The sequence below is a fragment of the Apaloderma vittatum genome, unplaced genomic scaffold (genome assembly GCF_000703405.1).
Source record: "Apaloderma vittatum isolate BGI_N311 unplaced genomic scaffold, ASM70340v1 scaffold4269, whole genome shotgun sequence".
In the NCBI taxonomy this organism is placed as follows: domain Eukaryota; kingdom Metazoa; phylum Chordata; class Aves; order Trogoniformes; family Trogonidae; genus Apaloderma; species Apaloderma vittatum.
In genome coordinates, this window is record NW_009734486.1 from 76831 (window position 1) to 100978 (window position 24148).

Sequence of the window (24148 nt, forward strand, 5' to 3'; positions counted from 1 at the left end):
TTTATAAATATTCAACCTGATCTTCCTGAGACTGTTTTGTTCTGTATCTATGTTACCCAGAGAAAAATCATTACATGATAGAGAGGAAGTTGGGGAAGTGGTGAAGGGAAGTCCTTGATCTCCTCTACTTAAAATGCCTGGTAAACTTGACAAAATCTACTCTAATGCTAGGAGAAAAACATTATTTAGTAAAATCACCAACACCTACTTATTTGGAACAAATGCAAGAAGGTATTCAAGACACCTTTTAAAGAAAATTCAATATTTCTAGGATCGTTAAACATCATTATAATACCAGAGACCTCAACAGACATGCATTACTCAAAAGCATTTAAACCAGAAAACAAAACCATCAATTAAACAAGCATCACTAGCCTCTGCATTAGACAGGAAGCAAATAAAAATATCTCAAAATGAATGCTTCACTAATGAATAACACAATCTAGCATTTCTAATATTAAATATTAGACCATTGCTACACATTTAAGAAGTCTTTTAACACGATGAAACTGTCTGTATCTGAAACAAGCAAAAAGGTGATGTCTGAAGAGTCAGAAATCTGTATCCAACTTCTCAACCTATTTCCTCAATACAGTCAAAACATGTATAGTTACCTTAAAACAATCAAACAGGTGATCAAGCTGTTCAGGAGAAAAATCCCAAGCTAGTTTTGCAAGGAGATCATGTACATTTTTTACAATAGCTTCATGTTTTCCCGCCTGTCAAGAAGACAAAAAGAATCCATCAACACTTGTAGCAATCCACGTTAAGTCAGTCAGCAAGACATCCTGCATCATTTTTACAAGAAGACTGTTTGAGATGGCCAGCAAGGCTGGTGGCAGGAGCGTGGCAAACTAAATACTTACTTCACTGGGAAGTCACGATATTTAGATCTTCCTTGTATATGTAAGTATTTAAGTGTGCTCTCTGCATGTGCACCCAAGTGGTTATTAAGAATATAAATACTACAGCACTACAATATATTTTATTTTTAAGAAAGTCATGCTGGGACAGTAGACAATAAAGTCTAGAAAGGTATTTTAATTTACACATCAGTATTTTAATGTAGTTTTGTTTCTGGTTTGTTTTTTTTTTTTTATAGAAAGGATTTAAAATCCATTTCCTGAAGGTATTTCACTGAGGTTCTTCTAAGCTGTAAAACAAGTTTTCCTATTTCCATCTAGTTTCTCAGTTTGAAGTACTGCCTTTGTGCTAGTGGAGTCATGGACAATCAAAGCTTTCTACTACAAAAAACTTGTTGACAGAGAATATTTTAAAGTCCAGCAGCTTACAAACTTATGAAGTTTAGAAGTCAAACAACTAATGGCAAGATGTCAATGGCAAGTTATATACTAGGCCCAGATTTAAATAAGAGTTTGGTGTCTATCACAGTTTTGACATTTAAGGAGGAAGACAACAGGAAAAACCATCTAGCTCAATTTTAACTCTGAAAGAGATGAAAATTTCCTCCTACATGCCACGCTGGAAAATGCATTCTGTCAGTTTGAATCTGCACCCAAACCCTACTATTTTGGAGTATGTGAATCAATAGCTGATTTACTGTAAAAATTTCCTGTAAGTGTAGAACCAAAAATGCAAAACAAAGACTTCTAAAACAAACACTGATGTAATTAATCTTGTACAGTATTAAAAATGCATGCATGAGCACTTTTGAAATTAATTTCCTTCTAAAAGCTTGCATCAGTAGTTCACTTAAAAACAAAACAAAAAGATACCAACAGTTTTCCTATACGCCGTATCATAAATTCTTTATATTGTGCCATAAATTTTTCTTTTAAAAAAAGTGACATATTCATGTTATGGGTCACATTATGAGAGAGGGAATTACTAAACTACTTATTCCACTTGATTTTGCCAAACATTGTAAAATTTCTCTTACCAGACCATCTCCTGGATAGAAAGAAAAACCAAGAGCATACAGGGCACAAATGTGCATCTACAATATAACAAACAAAAGGAGAAGTATGCAGAGCTGCTGGGGAAGGCAGGGCTGGAAGGCCAGGGAAGCAATACAAGACAGGAGAAGGAAGGAGAAGGAACCTGGTGTGTGACCCGTCAGCTTGCTGTGCAGAACCAGGGAAGCATCTGTAAAATTCTAGTTAAAATGCTCCAGAATGCAAGTGATGAGATTCCAACACCCATCTCTGCAATTTTATTTCTTGTCCAGCTGGATCGTTCCCTGCAACTCACCAGATTGCACCTTAATGCTTGCTTTTAGAGACTTCCAACATTACTGCCTGAATCAAATATACTGCTATTTTGCAAGCACTCACTTTGTAAGACATGAAAACACTTCAATATTTATGTTGCTTTTTAAAGGCAAAAGCAGTATGATTTTTTCACTTTTCATAAACTACTTATTTTATTCTAGTTGTACATTACGATTATCAGGGCACTTCAACTACAAAGTCGTGTCCTAGGCAGCAGCATAACATAACATAACCTGGGCTGCAACCTAACAGCTCTAGCCTGAAAGGAAGACCACACTGCTGCACTGAGCCAGAGCTAAAATAGTCACCTGTTATATAAAGCTACACAGTAAATCAACTCCTCACTACTGAATTTCATGCTCCAGCTGCTCTTAGAAGCAGTCATTTAACGAGCTACTCAAACACAGGCAGTAGCGAAGTTGGTAAAAAGCATTCTGCAGTAGGAGATTTTGGTATTCTTACCTTTTAGTCTATGTTTCCATGGCCAAAGCCACAGTGAAAATGTCTAACCCCGAATAACAGCGAATTCGACTTTCATATGCACAAAAAACCCCAAACAACCCAGGACAAAACTGCAGCAAGCACACTAGCAACTAACTAACTGAAAGCATAAGTGAGCAGAATAAACCAGATATCTGAGAGCACAGGACACTTAATTTTTTTTCGCAACTGTTGGACTATCCCTGTCTTTTAAGGGTTGCACCACTTGTTCACACTTTTCTGGAAGCATAGAAAGTTCAGTTTAAACTAGTTTATTCATGCATCCCGTTTCAAGGCATTATTACTAATATAATTCATTGTAAGACTTATTTCCAAATTTCAGATTTATTTCTTTTTTTTCCATATAAAAGGTGAGGCTCTAATATTGCTAAAGTAAGACTAGTAACAGCAAATTAACTTCTCAAAAGTCTTTTTTTTCTCCATAGACTTCTTACAAACAGAGTCGGGAAAGGCCTACAGACCACAGGCTGAAAACTAACAGCACGATCACAGATCTTAATTCAAGTAATCTATGTATTTGCTCCATTACACAATGTAATTTTCAAAATAGAACTTAGCGATAACAAGGAAATAAAGACTTCCTTGAGTTGCAGCCTGCACAGTTACTATCATCCTGGAATTGAAGATTATGAAGTTAGCTGAAACACCAGAGATCTGAAGTCAGTCCTCCACTACATCTCCTGGAGTTCCGACTGCTTTAAATGTAACCTGAAAACAGCACGCCTGGAAACAGGGAAGCCTGCATAAATCCACTTAAGGCAAACTTACAGTTTCAGAAGAGTATAAACACACATATACTAGGGATATAGTACTACCGAATTCCTGTATTAGCTCTTGTCATGGTACAACCCCAGCTGGCAACTAAGCACCACACAGCTGCTTGCTCACTCTCCACCCCACAGCGGAAAAGGGGTAAGCGAGAAAAGGTGTAAGCGAGAAGACACGCAGGTTGAGTTAAAGGAGTTTAACAAGGCAGATCTTTTGCTTTACCTACATAGCCCTGTATCAACTACTATGAAGGAACTTAGCTCTATCCCTGCCAAAACCAGTGGAGGTTTCCATCTTGGAAACCAAATTTAGCCTTCCCACACTTAAAAGATCAGCCTACAGGCTTACTTGTACAATTAAGTTAGAGTTCCACTAGCAATTAACTTATGAACAAGGATATATGTACTGACGCTTGCTTGTATCCTAAAAGAGCCTTTTATTTTCTGTTTAATCAATAATTAATAATGATTTTGTCTCTTCAGCTGCCCTTTATGTGTGCTATACTCATCCACCCACAGCTAGAAAGCCCAGCTTCAACAATCATTTAAGTAAACAAGCCAATACCGCAAAATTTGTATTTCTTCAAAAATAATATTCGCAACACAAAGGGAAGAATTTGGTTGCTAAATAACTTCTAGGTCAGTCATTATTATAGGCCTTCCTAACAGCGCTCTGTTCAAGAAATATTTATACAACTGTGGTGAACCTGGAGATTAGTGATACATATTCCTCATGTATTTTAAAATTACTGAGTCATAAAGCACCACGTTCTTTCATAATTTAGACTTTGCGCAAAGTTGGGGTTCCTTAGTACTCGATAAGGATCACCTTTGTACCATGTTCTGAACTGGTCCTTTAGGCCTCAAATCCATGTGTAACTGACCCCTTATACAGAAGACGTTTAAGGAGACAATTCTGAGATCCAGAACCCCATAAAAGAACACCTCTTGGTTTTAAGATTTTCTTTAGTTTTGTCTAACACCAAGCCTAAGAAGTGTAAGTCGTCATCTTCTCAATACATGACATACAACAAGATCCCTTCTGCACAGCAGAAGATAAACAACTGAGTTCTTTACCTGTGCAGCCCAAATGTTGTCAAGATCCTGCAAAGTGAGGGCTTTTTCTTTGATGACAAAACGAAGAATTTTTTCTAGCTTCTCTACATACTGAGGTTGATGAAGACTATCTCTCAACACAATTGACAAAATATTGTTCTGCTGGATCCATTCCTGAATACAAAAAGAAAGTAGTGCATCTCAAATTACTGAAGTGCTGCCACTGATATTTAAGCTAAAAAGAAAAATTTCAACCTGTTACCAGTTAATAACTCTATATACAACATTCTAATTGGGAGAAATAAGGAAGATGCAGCACAACAGGAAGGTATTTCTGATGAATTTCCTTATTTTTTTTTTAAATGACCATTTAAATAATCTAACATGCTAGCCACTTCAATATCTTAAGGGGAATAATTTTTTTCCAGGCATATTAAAATCATGAACTCAAAGCATAAAAATGTTCAAACAACTTCAAACACAAAAAGCCAACAAAAAGAATAGTTATTGCTTCTATTCAAGGAACAATTTTTTTCTCTTCCAATTCACAGTCATTAAATATCAAAACCACATTGTTTATGACCCTTCTAGCTTTAACTGGTATGCCCAGAGCATTATCACGTAAAAAGGGCACAAGCAAGGACTGAAAGCTAAAAAGGTTAGATGATTTAAGTACTGACACTTAAAAGTTTTTTTAAATGCCTCTAAATGAATTACAGGCAAAAAATTCAACTCATATTTAAGTAGATGCACCTTTTTTCAGTAGTGTCATTGACACAGTCAAACTAGAGTTCTATATAGTTTTTTATTCTGACTGAAGCAAAGCAGAGTGTGCTTTGAGCACTGAAGAACACAAACGTACACCACATTGTATCTTCCCAGTGTCCTTGATTACACACTTAAAATATTCAAGCTAGACTCACAAAACACTTAAATCTGGAAGTTTTCATTTAAAAACCCAGGTGTTGTCTGAGATGGCAAACTACAGGGAGTATATAATACAGAGACAGATTTCCTCCTATTGCCTTCAAGAGTCAAACTGCAATCATTCTTTTTTTGTCAGCAGTTCTTCTGCAGATTATAACCCTCACAACATGTAGCCAGTCACAAAGATGGGGCAGAACAGTGCAAAAATCACTTAACACAATTCACATAGATGAAAACTGTCCTTTAATTTTATAAATACTCATTTTAATAGAATACTCATTTAACCATAGAATGGCCTAGGCTGGAAGGGACCTCAGAGACCACTTTAATCCAGTCTCCCTGTCGCCAGGGACGCCACCTCTCAACTAGATCAGGCAACACGTGGGGACTGAATGGGATGCACACTCAAGCATCTAACGGTAGTAGTTACAGTATGTAAATATTAAATAAATTAAAATGTGATACGTAAAACTTTCTGTACCAATGAATGTAGCCTGTGAAATCTGAAAAACTGAGAACTTAGAAGTCTCATGAGAAATAATTACTTGAAGCACAAGAAATGGACTAGATCCTTATTCAGATGATGTACATTCAATTTTTAGGTACAGTGGGATGAAGTATCAAACAAATCACACGTTTTATCTATGTGGTTGGTTTTTATAAACACTAGATAAAAACATACCTTTCAAGGACCCCCTTTTAAAGCATGTTTTTAGCAGCACTGAATACAATTCTCAACAGCAGCTTTGAAATAAATACAGCAAATTTTCACAGAAAGACTACTATTAAAATGACCTATTGTCATGACATGATCCTTACTATTTATAACACTAGATATGAAAATTAGCAGTGTGTGCAGGATCCATAGTATTTAAGTACTTCTACAACTAAAGCAATTAGGAAGAAGAAAATCTGTTCAACGTATCTTGGTGAACAGAACTTACTGCCATTCTTTCAGCTGTAAGCCACTCTTCCTCTTCAGGATTACCATGCCGATGAGTATAATATGACACACTGGATATTACTTTGTTAACTTCATTTAGTGCATTCATTTTACCATTGAAAGAAGAAATTTGTAACAACCTGTAACAGAAATCAAATGTAAGAAGTATAGAAAAGAAGTCAGAAGTGGAGTATCATATTCGGAGTAGTACCTTACCTAAGTATCATTTTTAACCTAAATATTTCTAAGTTTTTTACAGTTTCTTCTTGTCCTGGAACTCTTGAAGCTAAGTTCTTTAGAGATTTGATTATCATTGACAGAGCATCATTTTTGGCTTCATTCTTTGCTTCCTTTTTCAGTTCATCATCTGTTAAATTTTCTAAAAATTGCGGAACCATTTCTATAATTGGAAGGAAATATTTCTTCACTGTATGCAATGTTAGAAATTCGTAACATTGTCCAAATGGCCTAAAAAGAAAGAAAAAAGGGATCAAAGTGCCATAATTAGTAGTTGTGTGTGATTAAGTTAGTAAGGAGCAATTAATACAACAAACTCAAGTCTATTTACAAGCACATGAAACGCTGACGGTAAGGTAAGAGACAGACTGAGCACAAGTACCTCAAGAGAAAACTAAGCTTTGTGCTAACACAGCATTTTCTGTAGTCCAACTTGTCTATTTATAAGCACATGAAATGCTGAAGGTAAACACAACTGGTAAGAGATAGACTGAGCACAAGTACCTCAAGAGAAAACTAAGCTTTGTGCTAACACAGCATTTTCTGTAGTCCAACTTTTTGAAATATGTAATTATTTTTTTAAAACAACTTACTTGATGAGAGCCGCAATTATCTGAACATTCAATGCTGATCCACTCATGAAGCGATCGTGCAAGATCTGGAATCCGTTTAACGTGCCAAACTTGTTGATGAGATCTACTAGCCAACCCTGCAATATAATAATTATTTTCTGACATTTCATGTGAAAAAGCAGATGATGTATATTAATTATTCAAAGAATTTTATCAAACATATACAAATCAAAATAACTATACTTAAGGTTCATCTTTGGCTGCTAAGTTACTAGAGAAAGCACGACAATTCTGATACTTTTTTCAGGTCCTGCACATAAAAGTAGTAAGAATGCAAAATAACATTCTTTAAATATGGTTAGCAATGCAAAGAAGTCTAAGGACAGAGAGTTATTTATCTTTAGTTCTTACTTATCAATAGCTAACAGTTCCACTAAAATAAAAAATAAAATAAAAAAAAAAAACAAAGAAAGGAACAAAACCATAATTTGCTTAGCTCCTGAGGTTGTACCAATGCCACTTGGAGCACAATCATGAAAAACTCAAATGCAAGAATCAGAACAGATTACTAAACTGCATGGCCAGTTCAAAATACCTCACCAATCCCACCCCTAAAAAAAAAAAAAAAATAATCTCCAAACCTCAAACCAGAAAAGCTCATCAGCTCCAAAAAACCCCACTACACCCCCCCAAAAAAACAAACCAACCAACCAAACCCCAAAACCACACTGACACTAGCATTCCATGTCCTATTAAAAACATTTCTCAGATCATTGAGAATGATAAGAAAAGGAAAACCCTCACTTTAATACTTAATCTCCTCTTCAAAACATGTCACCTACAAAATCACGTTGAGTGAGGAGGCAAATCCATCAACTGACAAATACAGGCAAGCCAATTAACACAGTAGAATGGCATTCCAATTGAATTGTGGCAGCTTATCACAGAAACACATGACACAGTTTGATTGTGGAGCAAAGACCAAAAGAGTTAGAAGAGGAAATTTAACCAATCATGCTTTAACGTACAAGCCAAAGCAGAACATCTTAGTGATACAGAGAACGAAGGTGTTTTGGTTTTTTTCCCCCCCTCTAAAAACACTTCTCAAAGGCTACAGTAAAATTAGATAACACTGCATAAAACTGAAAATATAGGTCTGAAAATGTTCTCATACCTTTGGTGATCGTGGGTCAGGAGGACGGGCATAAAGTTCATCTTCAGCGAGCTGGACTCCTGCAGGAACTGTTTCCGAGGGACGAGTACCATTGTATAGATGGAATTTGCAGTGAGGATTTAAGGCCATGGCAAGAAGTTCAAGAAGGGGAAACCAATCTTGGGACAGCTTAGCCACACAGAGTTCCACTAGCCGATGAGTGTTGTTAATAATACATCTCTATTACAAAAAAAAACAAACCACAACAACCAAGAATGACAGCTGACTGTATGATAAGTATGAACTATAAACTCTGAGCCATCTGTGCATGCAGAATTGCATAAGAGTTTTACAACGTTGTATTTTAGTTTGTACTTCCTTCAATAAATGCTTTAAACAATCTTTAAACCAGGAAGAAGACACAAATATTTTTGGTTGAGACATTCATCACGAATCACCACTGAACTATTAACTTTTCCTCTTTTTCACCACTTCTCTCACAGATTTTAATCTGCTTATGAAGATCTTCACAATTTCTCATTTGGCATGTGACTAGCTGTCCAACAAGTAGTTTTTATACTCAAAACAGCTGCTACAAGCATTCAGAAATTAGCAGGTTGCTAAAAATTTTTACTAAAAATGCAAGCTTTCATGTTCTAGCACACACATAAAAATAAGCAGGTATCTAGATATCTGGCCAAAGACAGCCTAACAAAAGCAGCACTATGGAGCATAAAAAGTTTAGTTCTTCCCCATATCATCTCTCATTGTTTTATTTCCTTGCAAAAACAACTCAGGCAATAAGATGCAACCATGATAGAAGGATGACTTCCCCCACCCCTGCCAAGAGCCATGTATACACGAGTCCTCCCAGCTCTCTACTGAGACGAGTTTCAAAAACGAGATTTAGTCTCAGCAGTCTCCTCATAGGCACAAATGCAGTCTCCTTCCTCATTTCAATTAATATGCTTTTCAAAACACAAACTCACATGAATCTCAAACTTCCAGCCACTCACTGCCTCATCTGTAAGGATTTTTGTGAAAGATATTGTTAACCCATCTCGAAAAAATCGCTGGCATGCTTCACTTTTGACATCAAGGCCTATTTTAAAAAAGAAAACAAACAATGAGATATGCAATATCATTAATTTACATGAACTTTAAAATATTAGAAGTAGTGATTTAGACTTCAAAGATTTGGCGTTCAAAGTTTCCTAATTCTTTTTAAAAAGAGAAGCCTTGGATGAGGATTGAATGCATAAAAACCCTGTAGACAAATGTTCTAGTAAATCCACCTCAAAAATTGCACTCCCTTTGATGATTTTCAAATTATTTTACAAATACGTGATAGGAGTCTTTTTCCCCACACTTGTAACACTCAAAGATATAAGAGCAAAAATAACAGTATCATCTTTAATTCATTCCTCCATTCTTCTGGTAAACATGCATTTACGTTCTCTTTTATTTAGCTGCTACCAGTAAAACTCAGTGAGTGAAGAGGAGAAAGGGTTAGACCTGCTCAGCTTCCCAGACACAATGAATCTGCAAAAATAAACACATATCCTTCTGTCTCTCACCCTCATTTGAAGCAGTTTCTTGTAACTCTGCTGCCAAGACCCAACATACCTAGACCCCAATAATGTCATAAACCTTTGCAGCCACCATATGTTCCATTTAAGATTAAAGAATAGTGCTTTGTTACTTTTCTTTTAGCTATTTCAGAACTCTGAAGATACAAATAACCCAGTATTTCAAGAAATCTGTATTTCCCCTTCAAAAGTTCAGTTTAAAAGGATCTAAATAGGGCTAAAATTCAACATAGAAATATACTGAATATGTATCAGTACACACCGGAAACAATGAAAGCCATGAGGCATATTAAAAAAGAAAACTGTAACCTGCCTTTACAAAAAAAGCTTCATTTTCAGTCAGGAGACCCTAGCATTCAGCAAGCCAACGGTGTCCAGATTCACAAAAATTACTGCCACACTCCCTCCGCAACCTCCTTGATGAGACATCCTGACACTAACTTCCACTGCTTTGGGAACGATTGATTTGTGTTATCACATTAAAGGTCCTCATAGTCAAAATCAACTGTACAACAGAGGTTCCTTTCCGAACTGGTCACAGAACATCTGCCCTGTTTGTTAGTATATACCACAGAGGCTTTCCAAACTATTGTAACAGGCCTTGCAAGCTGGTGGGAGCAGCTCTCAAGCAACTTGAGTAAAGCAGGAATCTTTGGAGAGCCCACGTCACCTCCTTGAAAACTACTCCAGTGTTCCTCTTTTTTATCACTACTAGAGGTACATGATATACACTATGTGATCAAGTACATAAAAACTTTCCTGTGCAGCTTGCAGTCTATACAGCTGACATCCCTACATGATACAGTAAGTAAAACTGGTAACAAAAAGCCACAAGCCACAGTAATGGCAACATGACAACAGCAGGAAAAAAAAAGGACAGTGTCTAAAACATAGGCATTGGCAGTAAACAAACAACTTGTTAAATTAACTCCTCAAAGAGGTAAAGATGACAACTTCACCCTACACAAAATAGGGTGCAGAGAAGGCATCCCATGTGGTCAATCTGAACCCAAAAGTAACAAGTGAATTTAAAATACAAATTTGAAGCAGGCATTCAAGTGATTTAATCCTCCTCAGAGTACCAGTATACTGCATGGAACTCTCTCTCAAACTCACAAGTACTTCTTGAACCATCTCCCCTACACAACAGTTGGCCAGCTTCAGTCAGCAAGACATTTCAAACCAAGTTCGGGAATACTAAAACAGAGCACATTTCACAATACATTGTCCCTTCTGTACTTCACTGAACTAGGGAAAAAGGGAACACGTAGAACCTTAGAAGACACCTGTATGATTTCTAGATATACAGTCACCTTCTACCTTCTCCCACAATGTTGCATTCTGCTGAAACAACAGATGACACTCTATGGAAGGAACAAAGGCTAGGTGTCTGCAAGCTCCAGTTATCATCAAAAGCAGGGTACAAGAATCCTAGAAGACAGCAGGTTCGGAAAGAAAGGAAAAGCAATCCCAATATAAAGAGAAGAAAAACTGCAATTACACCAGACACCTGGCATCTACTGCTTAAATCAAATTCAGTATCACTAACTCTTAAGCAAGAACACAAGCTGCCATTTTTCTCCCTGTTGCCCCAATTCTAAGGGCAGGGAAGGATAAGGAAGAATACAAGAGGGAAGTGCATGTGGTCCTGAGCTAAGTATTTAGGAAAAAAAGTTGGAGAAATGGTTTATGCAGTGAGAAAAAAGTGAATATGAAAGGAAAAGGTGATGTACAACATCCAGGATACAGGAGGTATAAGTAGGGGACTGGAAGAACAGAGTGCCATTCGATTTCTGCACTAATGCTTAAAAGTGGTCTACTTGCCAGATAAACACTGTCACAAGAGCAGAAACATCCTGGCTCCACAAAACTAATCTGTACAGATAAAACTGGACAAATACGAAGAAACTCTTATGCATATAAGGGGTATACAACAGTACACGGTCAGAGCACAGAAGCCCCAAGCAATATCAGCCAGCTCCTCTTCCCCAAGATTTTGGACTATGCAACTTTATAGCTGCAACCCCAGAGCTGAGCTGGTTCCACACAGCAGTGTCGTGTCAGTGAAGCCCCCATCAGACGTGGGCCTCAGGAAGTGCAACACAAACCTTTCAGTGGTCTGGCAAGGGCTAACACTGACCAGGAGCACACACGGTACTCTTGATTCTGGCAGACTTTCAATAATTCTTAATCATCAGGAGAACGAGAGTCTTTTATACCACGATACTGCAGCAGACCCTGCTGTAGTTTCTCTCAGTTGGTTCTAGTCCAATTTCTCTCAATGTCTCAATTTCAATTTCTCTCAGTTAGTTCTAGTCCAATTATTTGGCTACAAAACCCTGGAATACAACAACCTGCTGTCTCTTTTTTAGACAGATGCCTAAAAATAATGATTTCAAGAAAACACGGAAGATAAATCTTCAGCAAGCAACCCAAAGAGCGGTCCTGCAGAGATGCATATGGATCATCCAGTGAGAGATGGTCTGTAGAAAGATGGAAACAACTCCCACTGTTGGGTTGCCTGGGTTTTGGAAGGATGTGTGCTCATACACACACACACATACCATTTTTCTTTTTTGCAGGATCTAGGGCCTGCCTCTTTTCTCTTTCCCACTCTGTAAGCCTTTGTAATTCAGCAAAAATTAAGATCTGAGATGAAGGTTGAAGGTTTAAGTTATGCAATGAAATCTCATTTCAGTTAAGTAAGCTAAAATCTAAAAGTTGCCTTGCATCTTACTTGTGTTTAATACCAGAAAGTTTTGGCAGCACACTAAAAACTGAATGCAAGCATTGGGTAAGGTAAGGCAGTGCAGAGTTGTTGAGGGGACTCTGAAAGAGAAGAGAGTATTCTAGCCCATAAAAAACTAAAAACTGAAACCAAACCAATTGGTTTTACTTCTAATGTATTGGCATTCAACTCACTATTACAATTATTTCTGGGACGAATCTCATTACTCAAAACACTCTTAAGTATTCCAGAATTATTATGAAGATAAACATCACTCTTGCTATTAAACACTATTTTTCAAACAGGTTTTCTATTAGCAAGTAACTCTAGACTATCATTTAATAGTGTCACGGCTTGCTTAATGAAGAATAATACACTGATGCCCACAGATAAAAACATAATCTTCCATAAATAAATGCATCTGCCAGGAATAATACAAGTCACAGTCTAGACAGGATTTGTACTACTCTTGTCAAATTTGTTCCTTGCATATGAAGGTGGTAACGATGATATTTAATTCTTACAAGTACTTTCAGTTCAGTTATGTCACTTTCAGTCTCAGTTCCTGAAAAGATTTAAAAACGATGCAAATATCACTCTTATTTTATAGACAGGGTTACAAAGACAGCAGTTATCTTGGAGTCACTCCAGAATGACGATGGCCATTGGCAATGTCAGGAATAAAAGCTACTTAAGAACCCTAACACTAGGAAATGGTCCTTGATAAAGAACTTCGTGAAGCAACAAAACCTAAAAAGAGCCCACTAATCTAAACTAGTTACTGACTGCAGTATCATATGTATGTAATTCAACAGCTGGTTATTTTTGCATTTCCTTTTTCAGTTGTTCCCTTTTGAAACAGAACTCCTCAGATGAAGAAAAATGCCCACAGACAGGTAGCAAGTTGTCTTAATTTTAGATCTCACTGAGATAATGTACACAACAGAATAATTTATTACCTCTCTGTATATACACAGCCCTGAAACAGTGTTTGCCCAGTCCTGAGCCACCAACACAGTGCCAGTTACACCAAGTGAGCAACCTACTGTTTGCCTTGAGTACTGGAAGTTATTTAAGAAAGAACCTTCTTAGCTATCATGTAACTTCAAGTAGCGAGGAAAAAAAATAATATAGCATAGAAGTGTAAAGATAACACAGTTAAAACAACTACTTCTACCAGCTTTCCTTATTTTCTCCTTAGCCAATAATCCTTGCATACTTACACACACAGGAACTTATCTAGAGGACAAAAGAATAACCAGATAACAACGCAGACAACCTTTTCAGAATTGGAAATCAACAACTTAACAAAAATCAAAGTGCATAAAGCATATAAACAGATTTCCACTGTTCTCACAACTTCAAAACGAAAAAGAAAAGACTGTTTGCGAACTTTCAACGAAGTCTGACACTTTGGAGAGAAACACTGATATTAGGAGTAGCTAAAAATCTCATTCTGCTCTTATTACTAACTGAATTGATAGTTCTTATGGTGTTTTGTTGATTTTTTTGTTTGTTTCTGTTTTTAAAGATGACTTAACAGCTGGGAGCACATACCCCTCCTCTCATAGAAATCACAAGCAAAGAATTTCTTTTTATTGCACTGTTCCAATGGCCCAGACACAGACGGCTGCATTTTCTTTCCATACACTGGCATTTCTTTTGCCCCTGTACAGCTGCAATCACCACCTTAGGACTCCTGCCAGACCTAGCTACACGCAAAGAAGCCAATTCCAAGTGCAGCTACGACTGATAAATCAGTGTTGGCAACAACGTGTCATTACCCTGTTTTGGATCACAAGGGTGCACAGTAACTTTTGTTTCTCCACAGAGCACTCCAAAGCAAAGAAGATTTACAGAAAAGAAACAAGATAACCCAGAATATCATGACCACAAGCAACTTCTTATTCTTAAAACTGACTAAGAATAACCCTTATTAACAAGGAAATGAAGCTGTCTTGGTTCAGTTCTGCAAAAATAAGGAATAGGCACTTTCTGTGTCACTGTACCTACAACACAACTAGCTGGTATGTGTACATACCCTAGAAAGATACTTTTATCTGACTTTTGGTATTACTCAAACACTGGGGCAACAAATAGTGACTATAACAGGAGACAACAGCAACTTTTGAGGAGAACAGAACCTTCCAGAACACATGATGAACTCATCAACCTGACTAGTACAATTTAACAAACACAGACAGAGTCCTGACATGGAACCTTCCAAACTCCAAGCAAGTCAGACACAGCAAGCAGTAAGGTAGAGTTATTAGTCTCAAGTCCTGCTGTTTAAAATTCTAACCTTTCTCTGATATTCGCAAAAGTATATATGTGCCAAATTTGAACAAAAATTTATGGCAAGACATCTGGAAAGCTATTAGTAACTTATTTTTAAAAATAACACTATTATTCTTGGAGTTTTTGTATAACGACCAAATCCACTAGGTTTGATATCAAAGGGAATACAGAAAACAAGTAAGACAGGAATAACAAGATTTTTATTGCTGTTAGCTTATTCAACTTCCCCACCCGTGTTAAGGCACCTGATTTCTAGTTACATTGACGGGTTTCTAAAATTTCTGATCTATAAAGGTTCTGCATACCACTGACACAATCTGCAGGCCCAGGGCTGTTAAAGAAATAATTAAGAATTATTAAGTCTCCACCAGGGATTCAGAAAAACAAGAAAAGACTTTACACACTGACCAAATAATCATCGTCTTTTCAGCTTACCTTTTTTACTCAGGTCAATAGCAGCTTCTAGAAGAACTTCTAATTCCCCTTTCGGCAACACAGGAACAACCCATCGAGGCCTACATTCAAAAACAAAACAAACTCCTCTATATTTCTGCTATGCTTCTTAAAAATCAAGAATCCTTTCCCCTTTGTAATGCTTTTACCACAGGACAAGAGTTTACATTTTCTAAGGTCCTGATAAGCACTCAATTAAAGCAAAAAAAACCAACAAAACCAACCAACTTCTGATTTGAGCTTCTTTCTTTTTACAACTCTAATCCAATAAAACAAAAAAAGTATTTCAAGAAATCCAGTGAAACAAAAGATGCAAGAATCCTGATTCTGCTATCAAGGTATCTGCACAAATACCTACATCCTCTGAAAAAAGTGTGAAAATACCTGTTGATCATGTCATCCAACTTTGCCAGGTCTGTGTGTGGAAATGCAGGCTCCTCATCTTCAAGCTGGGGTGGAGCCTCTCCTTGGCCCTGCTCATCAGGCGGGGTAGCTGGAGAGTTCTCATTGGAAGAATCAGGTGAAGAAGTCTAAAATTGGTAAGGAAAATATTTTAAATATTGTCTGCACCTACTTGCCACTTATTTCGGCATTTTTCCTTCATATTGTGCTTCAAAGAAACACTTCAAGTAAGTACCTGTCATCACAAAACACAGTAAAATAATTTCATTTCCAATTTATTAACAAAAAAACAACAGAACATTATATGTGCTACATGCTTTCCATCTTGACAGTTTAAAAATTACGGTACTTCCCAGTGAGGAAAGTGAGGGGTTTTGTAAGACACTTGCTTTCAGCAGATAACCTTCTAGAAGGTGAAAATAAAGACTGTATGGATGCTTTACTTTTTACAACCTTCTGAAAAGAGATGACTCTTACATAGAAAGACCAACTTCAGTAGCATAAAAGAAACTGATAATGAAAAATATTTTCTAAAAATCTTTTCTAAAAATTAGTAACTTTACTACAGCTGACCACTAACCAATCTCTAAGGTGATTGGTTAAGCTCATTTTGATTGGCCATATAAAAGACAACCCACTGCATAGATGCATGATTATTCTTGTATAGAAATAGTATGTATTGATAATAACAAATATCCAAATCAGAATAGCAAGATTTAAGCGGACAAAGGACAACCAAAATCTCAAGAATGTTTTTCACATGTTGTACCATGTCTGGCTAGCAGAGTTAATTAACTGCCCCAGGTGTGGAAACACAGCCCAGCCCTAACCTTTGACAATTGTATGGTGCTGGGTTTTGGATTTATGACCAAAACAATATTGGTAACACACCACTGTTTTATTTGTTGATGAATTGTGCTTGCACAGATGGAAGGCCTCGTGTTTCTCACTTCAGCCCCCCCACACTAAGCAGGCTGGGGGTGGGCAAGAGGCTGGGAGGGGGGCACAGCCGAGGCAGCTTGACCTCAACTCACCAAAGAGACACTCCATACCATATAGTGTCATGCTTGGCAATGAAACAGGGGGAGTGTTTTTTCCTTCCAAGGTAGCTCTTGCTTGGGGACTATCTGGGCATCTGGTGGTGAGTCACTGTATTTGCATCACTTGTTTCCCCTCCTGCCCCTTCACTAATTAATCCACCTTTATCTCTATCCATACAATTTCACACTTTTTTTTCCCTTTCCAATTCTCTCCCCTATCATAGTGAGGCAGAAAGAATAAGCAACAGAGTGGAGGTTTACCTGGCACCCAGGGTCAGCCCAGCACACGTGTTCCAAAAAACCATTCTCAGGAAGTAACAACCACTAAACCTTACAGTATTCAAAAAATATTGTCTTCACACCAAATTAAATGACAAAGTGTGGCCTTTCTTTTAAATACACTGTTTATAAATGTCTTATCCAGTATTTTTCCCTCTCAACGAAAAAGAATCATTACATGCTGATGAAATATTTGAAAGTAGAACTGTGCATAAACTGAACTCACAGAGCACAGTTTTACTAATCTGTGGCAGGTAAATCTACAACACCGTTCTGAGGAAGCTCCCGATATTATTCCAAACCTTCTTATGCAAAATACCTATGCTTGAAAAATTCTGACACTGCCTGGAAAGGAAGCATCTTTTGCAATGCAATGCTCCCTACCTGTATCTTCTTTGCCAATAGCACTGCCTTCATAGCTCAGAATCTTTTTCTATTTCCAGATACACAAAAATCTTTCTATCTAGCTTAGACACCTGAAGGAATATACAAACTCAAATAGTTCAAAACCACTATTTCTAAAGAACTAATCCCTTTATTTTTAGATAACGTGAGTGTTAGTATCATACCTGATTCTGCTGGAGGGGAGGCTGGGACTGTCCATCAGGAGCCTGGCCCTGGCTATCATTCCCTCCTACCGGAGAGCCACGAGTCGTGGCTGTCATACTCGACACAGGGCAGATCTTTGCAATTTTGTCTGCTTATGTAGTTGTTGAGAGAGAAGAAATTATAGTCCACTTAGTAAAGTTGAAGTACCAGCATATGCTTGACTTAAAAAGCTCCAACTCAAGAACATGCCATCTTGCAGAGACCATTGCATAACCTGGGGGGAAAATAAAAAAAAGACAATATGCTATATTAACACATGCATATAAAAATAATCTGCACATGTAAAAACATTAAAAAACAAACACATTGCTATAAAGAATCTTTTATTTTAAACTTCGTATTTCTTTTTTAGAGTACAACTGACACCAGAAGAATGTAACACTGGAAATATTTAATGGGATTTTAATGTTTAAAAAGTAGAAGTTAGACTGGTAATTATCTCTATACAACTCAGGAAATTGAGGCATAACAAAAATGCATCTGCTTGCTCTGATTCTACTGTGCTTGAATTAATACAGTAGATTTTCAATTAGAATTCAAGGTGCTGCTTGAGACTTAAGTAGAATTGACCTGGTTAAGAGCATGAACTGCAAAATCTGTCATCTTTTCCAATAGTCTTCTTGTGACACTGCCTAACTGCAGATGTATGAGGATGAATTAGAGATTGCCTCTACCTCAGGTAAGCGTAACAGAGACCCTTCTATTAGCACATGAGTATTTACCCAGGGCATTTGACCTGTATTCTCTTCTTTCAGCACATGCCTAAGAAAGCCTGGGTCCACTGGCCTTTCAGGCCCACTGCAAAGCCCAGCCAACATTCCCACAAAGTATTTCAGTAGATTATATGAAGAAAACCCCGGGTTCAGATTTGTTTGTTGATCTTGTAATGATGATATACCAACGGTTCAATAATTTTATGTATTTCAACTTTACTGTATTAAATACAGAAATAAAAGGATGCATTAAGTTAAAACAGCAATTCCACTCTATACCACAGGGAACTAACTGTATAACCACAGAAGACAAAACTTAATTTTCCAGAGTTACTCGGACTTCCAAGCACCACATAAACCAAAAACAGTACTCAAAGTTCAGAAGCCAAATAGGATGGTAGAAAGAATTGTATGAGCTTTCAGCAAGAGTCATCTGGCAGCGCTAAGTTTTTGATTCAATCAGCAAAAGCTTCAAGTTAACAAATTAGAGATTTCTGCTGTAACATTATGCATATCTGTGTTTTATTATGATGTCTCATCTCAAATTAATTTTCAATGATGTTACCTTTCTCCAAGACACTTTTAAATCCTTTCCCAAATAGTGCAAATTTACAAGCCATTATAAATACAATAAAAATTTTAATTGAACACATAATTCCTTCCCTGCCCAGTCTCCAATATTAACAGCACAACAAATTCAGAGTTCTCTAATATTGTGACCAAAATAATGTTCACTTGTATTCAAAACTGTATTCTTTGAATACAGTCAATTGTAATCCGTTCAGGCATTTCAAAATTCATACTCACAGGGCCTAGTAAGCCTGCTAAGTCCAGAACAAAGGCATTACCAAATACATCTGCTTTAGGAAGAAACTGATTTTTTTGTAAAATTCAATTTTAATAATGAACTTATTTTAACTGGTCCTCTTTTTAAAGTGCCCTCCTGAGTATTTGTTTTTTATTGACCTTAAGCAAGTTCATCACTTCTCACCCCTCATTTGTGTGAGGTCCTCAGAGACACAAAAGTACCTTCAAGTTATGCTGCAGCTAAGTAAAACTACTCTAACTCCAAGCTGCACCTCTGAGCCTCACCTCAGCTTCCACAGCCAGCAACCTACCATCTGTGTGGTAGAATAGGTTGTTTTTGTTTGGAGGAGAAAAGAAATTGAGCACCTTTTAAAAACCCATGTAGAAAAATAAAAATCAGACATGGTCTCCTGGTTAAGTGTCAGGTAAGAAGCAAGTATGTACTATTACCCTGTTACAGGATAATATGTAACAGAAAATACAAAGGATAGCATTTTAACATATAATGATCAAGGAATATACGTAACTTTCTAATACAGTTGCTTCCAGAACAGCTTTCATCTGAGATTCTCAAAGTCATCTACTCAAAAGTAACTGAAGTACTGAAATACTACATAGAGCCTTTCTCCTAAATTAACGACTTCATAATACATAGTCTCAGAAAAAAATAAATAAATGCACGGTGACAGATGAAAGTAGCAAACCTTGAATTTATTATTCAAGTGCATTACCTAAGCCCTATCTAGGCACATGAACCTATTTTTCCTTTATTTAACGTTTTCTGGTTATATACAAGTAAAAAGATACATGTCACAAAATCTACTTTGCAGTTGTAACAACATATGCCGGGATACTAGTCTACTCAACATCTAACAACAGAGCTTTCTAAAAACATACACCTACGCCAAGAACAGATAGAATTATTTTTTTCTTCAGCATTATTTATAGAATGGCGTTCCTATCTCTACAGGACCTTACAGAAGATGTGCTTTTTCAGCGTAAGTGCTGTAGTGCAAAAAAGCTTCAGTGTAATACAAATATTAGGTTGAAGGGTATCACAGATTTGTTTCATACACTATTCTAGTAACTGCCTTCTTAAAATCCTAATAAATACTGACTCATCACAAGGGTTACGACACAATTTTAGTCTAAATATTCCAGATTTAGGAATCTAACCCACCTTATTCCTTTATTTCAATCAAAACGCCTTCTCATCTAGAAACACCTCCTCCAATACTGTAACACTGACCTAATTCGGTAGTTACAATCTATACACACCCACACACATTTATCATTTCCTTTCTTCTCTACGCTACGTGTCTTTCAGAGAGGAGGAAATTTTTTTATATAATCAGAATATAAAACTGGTGGTCCCAGCAATCTGCTCACATGCACTAAAATCAAAATGTATTCAATGATTAATGAAAAACTTGTCATGAAGCTACTGTTCAGTGGAGTACGAAGTGTCTAACTTTCAATGTTTAAAAAAATACTTGATAAGCAGCAGTCAAAGAAAAGGTTGTTTTAAATAGCTTATATTAAAAAAATTAATTTGGATTCTCTCTCCTAGTAAAGAAATGAGTGTACATGGGACTTCATCAACTGCATCAGGCTCCCAACACATTATTTCAAAGCAATAAATGTCTAAGCGATGCAGTAAGACACATTTTGAGAAACTACAGTTGAACTAAAACTATTGTCATTGAAAAATAGGTTACTTCAAGTAACCTTTTTCATTTACCTTTCCACATTATATATCTGAAATCAAAACACTCGGCAGCATAAGTTTCTGGAACATTAGGAAGATCCACGCACACATGTGATTCTATTTGACCTCAATATTATATGACAAATAGAGAGAGATGTCTTGAAACATACTTCAGTTCTTTCAGAACTTGTTTTGGGGTTTTTTAACTTCAAAGCTCAGTGTTGTAAGCTAAGTTACATCTACTTAACAGCATGCGACGTCACTTTTTTCAAGATGCTCCTACACCTACCATTCCCATGAATTTAAGCAAGCAGTGAAAGCACAGAAAGTGAATTTCCAGAAGTAAACATCAACACTTAGGTCAGGTCAAGGGCAAAGTGGAGGTACCACAAGTCTCGACTCCATAAAGATGGTCTCAAAGGAGTCATTCAATGCATTCAGATCTTCGAGCACCAGCTACGCAGTATTCTATACTGAAGAGACTACAGAGGGATGCTCCAGAAAATGCTAGTTTTAAGCAATGATGTTTGCTCTTTTCTGAGCAACAAATACAAATATTAACTGTATTACAAGTGTGACAGCCTGATCCTACTGTCTTCTATCCATATTTTGGATCATTGAGGACCTTATGCAGAGGTCTAGCTGAAAATCTGGAGTTCTGAGGACATTCAAAGATTGAAGCGTTAATGTGAATGAGATTTGGGAAAAACAAAGCTCTACAACCTCAAAGAAATGAAAATGTCGTATCTACACCCTCTGCTAAGGAGCTAAAATACTTATATGTGATGTAACTCAGGAACTGAGATAGAGATTTTTTCCTATCACTTAAAAGAAACAATCAAATCCAAAAATCAAACAACTAGACACAGAAAGCTTAATGACAGAAAGAACAACTTATTTTTATTTTTTAATATCACTCTGTTAGAGCAAACCCACATGGACTATTTCATCTTACGAAAACAAAAAATCCAAACAGAAAACTGGGCAATGGTACTGTTTCTCATGTAACTGGACTTGAGACATTAATCAAGAGCAAAATCTGACTACATTGAACTGTTTCAGGTGTAACTGGTAGCTTAAGCTTATGGTTCCTTTTCAGGTCATTAGAAGTAAAGTCTCACCTCAGGCTTCTCTGGCTAAAGCTAACCCCCTTTCATCAAAAGTTTTTTCAGTCTTGATATAAAATCATCATTGAAATTATAAGCTTGAAGCCCAAGAAATTCTAACCAAAGCAAACTATACTCAAGGTAAGGCTGAGAATCCAGTATCTGGCCCTGCATGTAAAGGCAACAAAACTGACATATCTAAAACATATTAACTTCTTGTTTCCACATGTAATAACTTCCAAAAAGACTTCAAAAAACCTAAGGAAATTCTTTGCAGCTCTCAAAGGACTCTCACTTTGGGGCAATAATTAATGAAGGTCAGGCCCTGAAAGAGAAATGGACAGCAGCAACAAGAGTCTTGTAGAGAAATACATTCACCTGCCAACAATTCTCAGGACATTTAACAGTTAGATAGTGAACCACTGGTTGTTTAAGTTGCATGATGCTTCTTCCCAAATAATGTGACAAGGGGTCAGGTCTTCAAAGCACACACTTAGCTCTGGCTACCAAACAGAAAAGTCAATTTCAGTTCCCGTTGTGAAGAAGTTATTTTGGTCATGACTTAGTAAAGAGAAGAATGCCAAAGACACAGCACCAAGAAAGCAAACAGTCAACGCCTCACAGACAAAACCAGTGGAAGTTAAGACAATTAATGGTGCTCCCTTTAGTGAACTGCAGCCTTGCTTTTCTGTAGGCATACGTTTCAGACCACTGTCATGGACAGAGTGCTGAGCAAGACTGGTCCTCTCACCCCGTGCCACCACTCCTTCACTATCAGGAGCTTTCAGAGTGAGTTACACTCATTTAACTGGTATGAAACCATATTCTCAATGATATTCAATATATCTCAATGACAGAAGGAGGGGGGACATAAAATCTACAGTTCCTGCAATTCTATTATATAAATTCATGTTTTAAACACTCCTAAGTGACTAAGAAAATACATTCAAGGCACTGGTGAGTAGCTAGATAATGTGAGGTTTTATGCTGGGAGATGAGAATTTTGGCTGTGACTGTAAAACAAAGCAGACTCTCCAAGAACAGAATGAAATGAACAAAAAAGCACTGTTGAATGCATGGACTATAAGAAAAGCAAGCTTTGTAAGTCATTTCTATCTGGAAAATGCTAGCAACTATTTTAAAAATTGTTTAAATGTTTTCAACTATGACTTTCAGTTACTGTACAGTCCTTTTCTTGAATTCGCAATGAACATGCAAAGAAGTGCAAGACTTCCTTTCACCTTGTATTAAAAGTCAGAGCTACAACAGGAAGCACTCTCAAAATTAAAGTAAAAAACAACAATCAATAAAAAAAGGCCTAAGAACTTTTACTATGAACATTTGTTTCAGAGTCGTTCAATTTCATGCTGCTAAGCAACATGATGCTATACTTTCTTCCAATTACACTACTATTTACTTATGCAGAAGGTTGCTCTTCAACCTCAAAAATGTGTTCTAAGCAATACAGCCAACGAGAATTGTGTTGATGTTGCAGGTCCAACTGCAGCCTTAGTTTTTTACAGGCAACAGTAGAACAAGGACAAGTCGTGGTTTAACGTTTACAATTAAATAATGTTCTAAATTAAAAGGAATACACATTTGCAGTTGATACCATCATCTATGGATTAATTATTATATCCTGTCACTTTATCACCACTTCAAGAAACTAACACTTCTAAAGCTGGCATCAAAGACTGATTAAACACTCTTGGTTTCTTATTCCTGATTATTAAATCTGTAGTTTGGTCATGGCCACATTAAACACTTTATGGATATAACAGTTAAACCTCTCCAGGCTAAATATCAAAGTTCACTGTCCAGAACACTTTTAAGAATCCTGTTTGTTCCCTTAAATCATTGATCCAAATGCCAATAATTGCGAAGTGTTATGCTATTAGACTTTCTAAATAAGATTTAATCTTACTTGAAGCCTTTTCTCAGAAAGACATGGATTTTTAGAGCAAAGGGCATAGAGGAAAATTTTAAATTTCTGAGCACTGAGATATCAATGGCTTCCTACTAGTTGCAA

At 36.8% G+C, this 24148-nt stretch overlaps 1 protein-coding gene across 2 annotated transcripts in view; it reads right to left on the reverse strand.

The window, feature by feature from the left end:
* LOC104279105 (probable ubiquitin carboxyl-terminal hydrolase FAF-X) overlaps positions 1-17998 on the reverse strand; it is a 78897-nt gene extending 60899 nt beyond the window's left edge. For both annotated transcript variants that reach the window (XM_009876282.1, XM_009876281.1), the window contains exons 1-10: positions 17746-17998; positions 15840-15985; positions 15438-15517; positions 9377-9489; positions 8409-8627; positions 7256-7371; positions 6642-6893; positions 6427-6565; positions 4577-4729; positions 615-719 (exon numbers count right to left, since the gene is read on the reverse strand). In XM_009876282.1, coding sequence (XP_009874584.1) covers positions 615-719; positions 4577-4729; positions 6427-6565; positions 6642-6893; positions 7256-7371; positions 8409-8627; positions 9377-9489; positions 15438-15517; positions 15840-15985; positions 17746-17841 — 1419 coding nt within the window. In that variant the 5' untranslated portion in view covers positions 17842-17998. The remainder of the gene's footprint in view (positions 1-614; positions 720-4576; positions 4730-6426; positions 6566-6641; positions 6894-7255; positions 7372-8408; positions 8628-9376; positions 9490-15437; positions 15518-15839; positions 15986-17745) is intronic.
* Positions 17999-24148: the final 6150 nt, after the last annotated feature.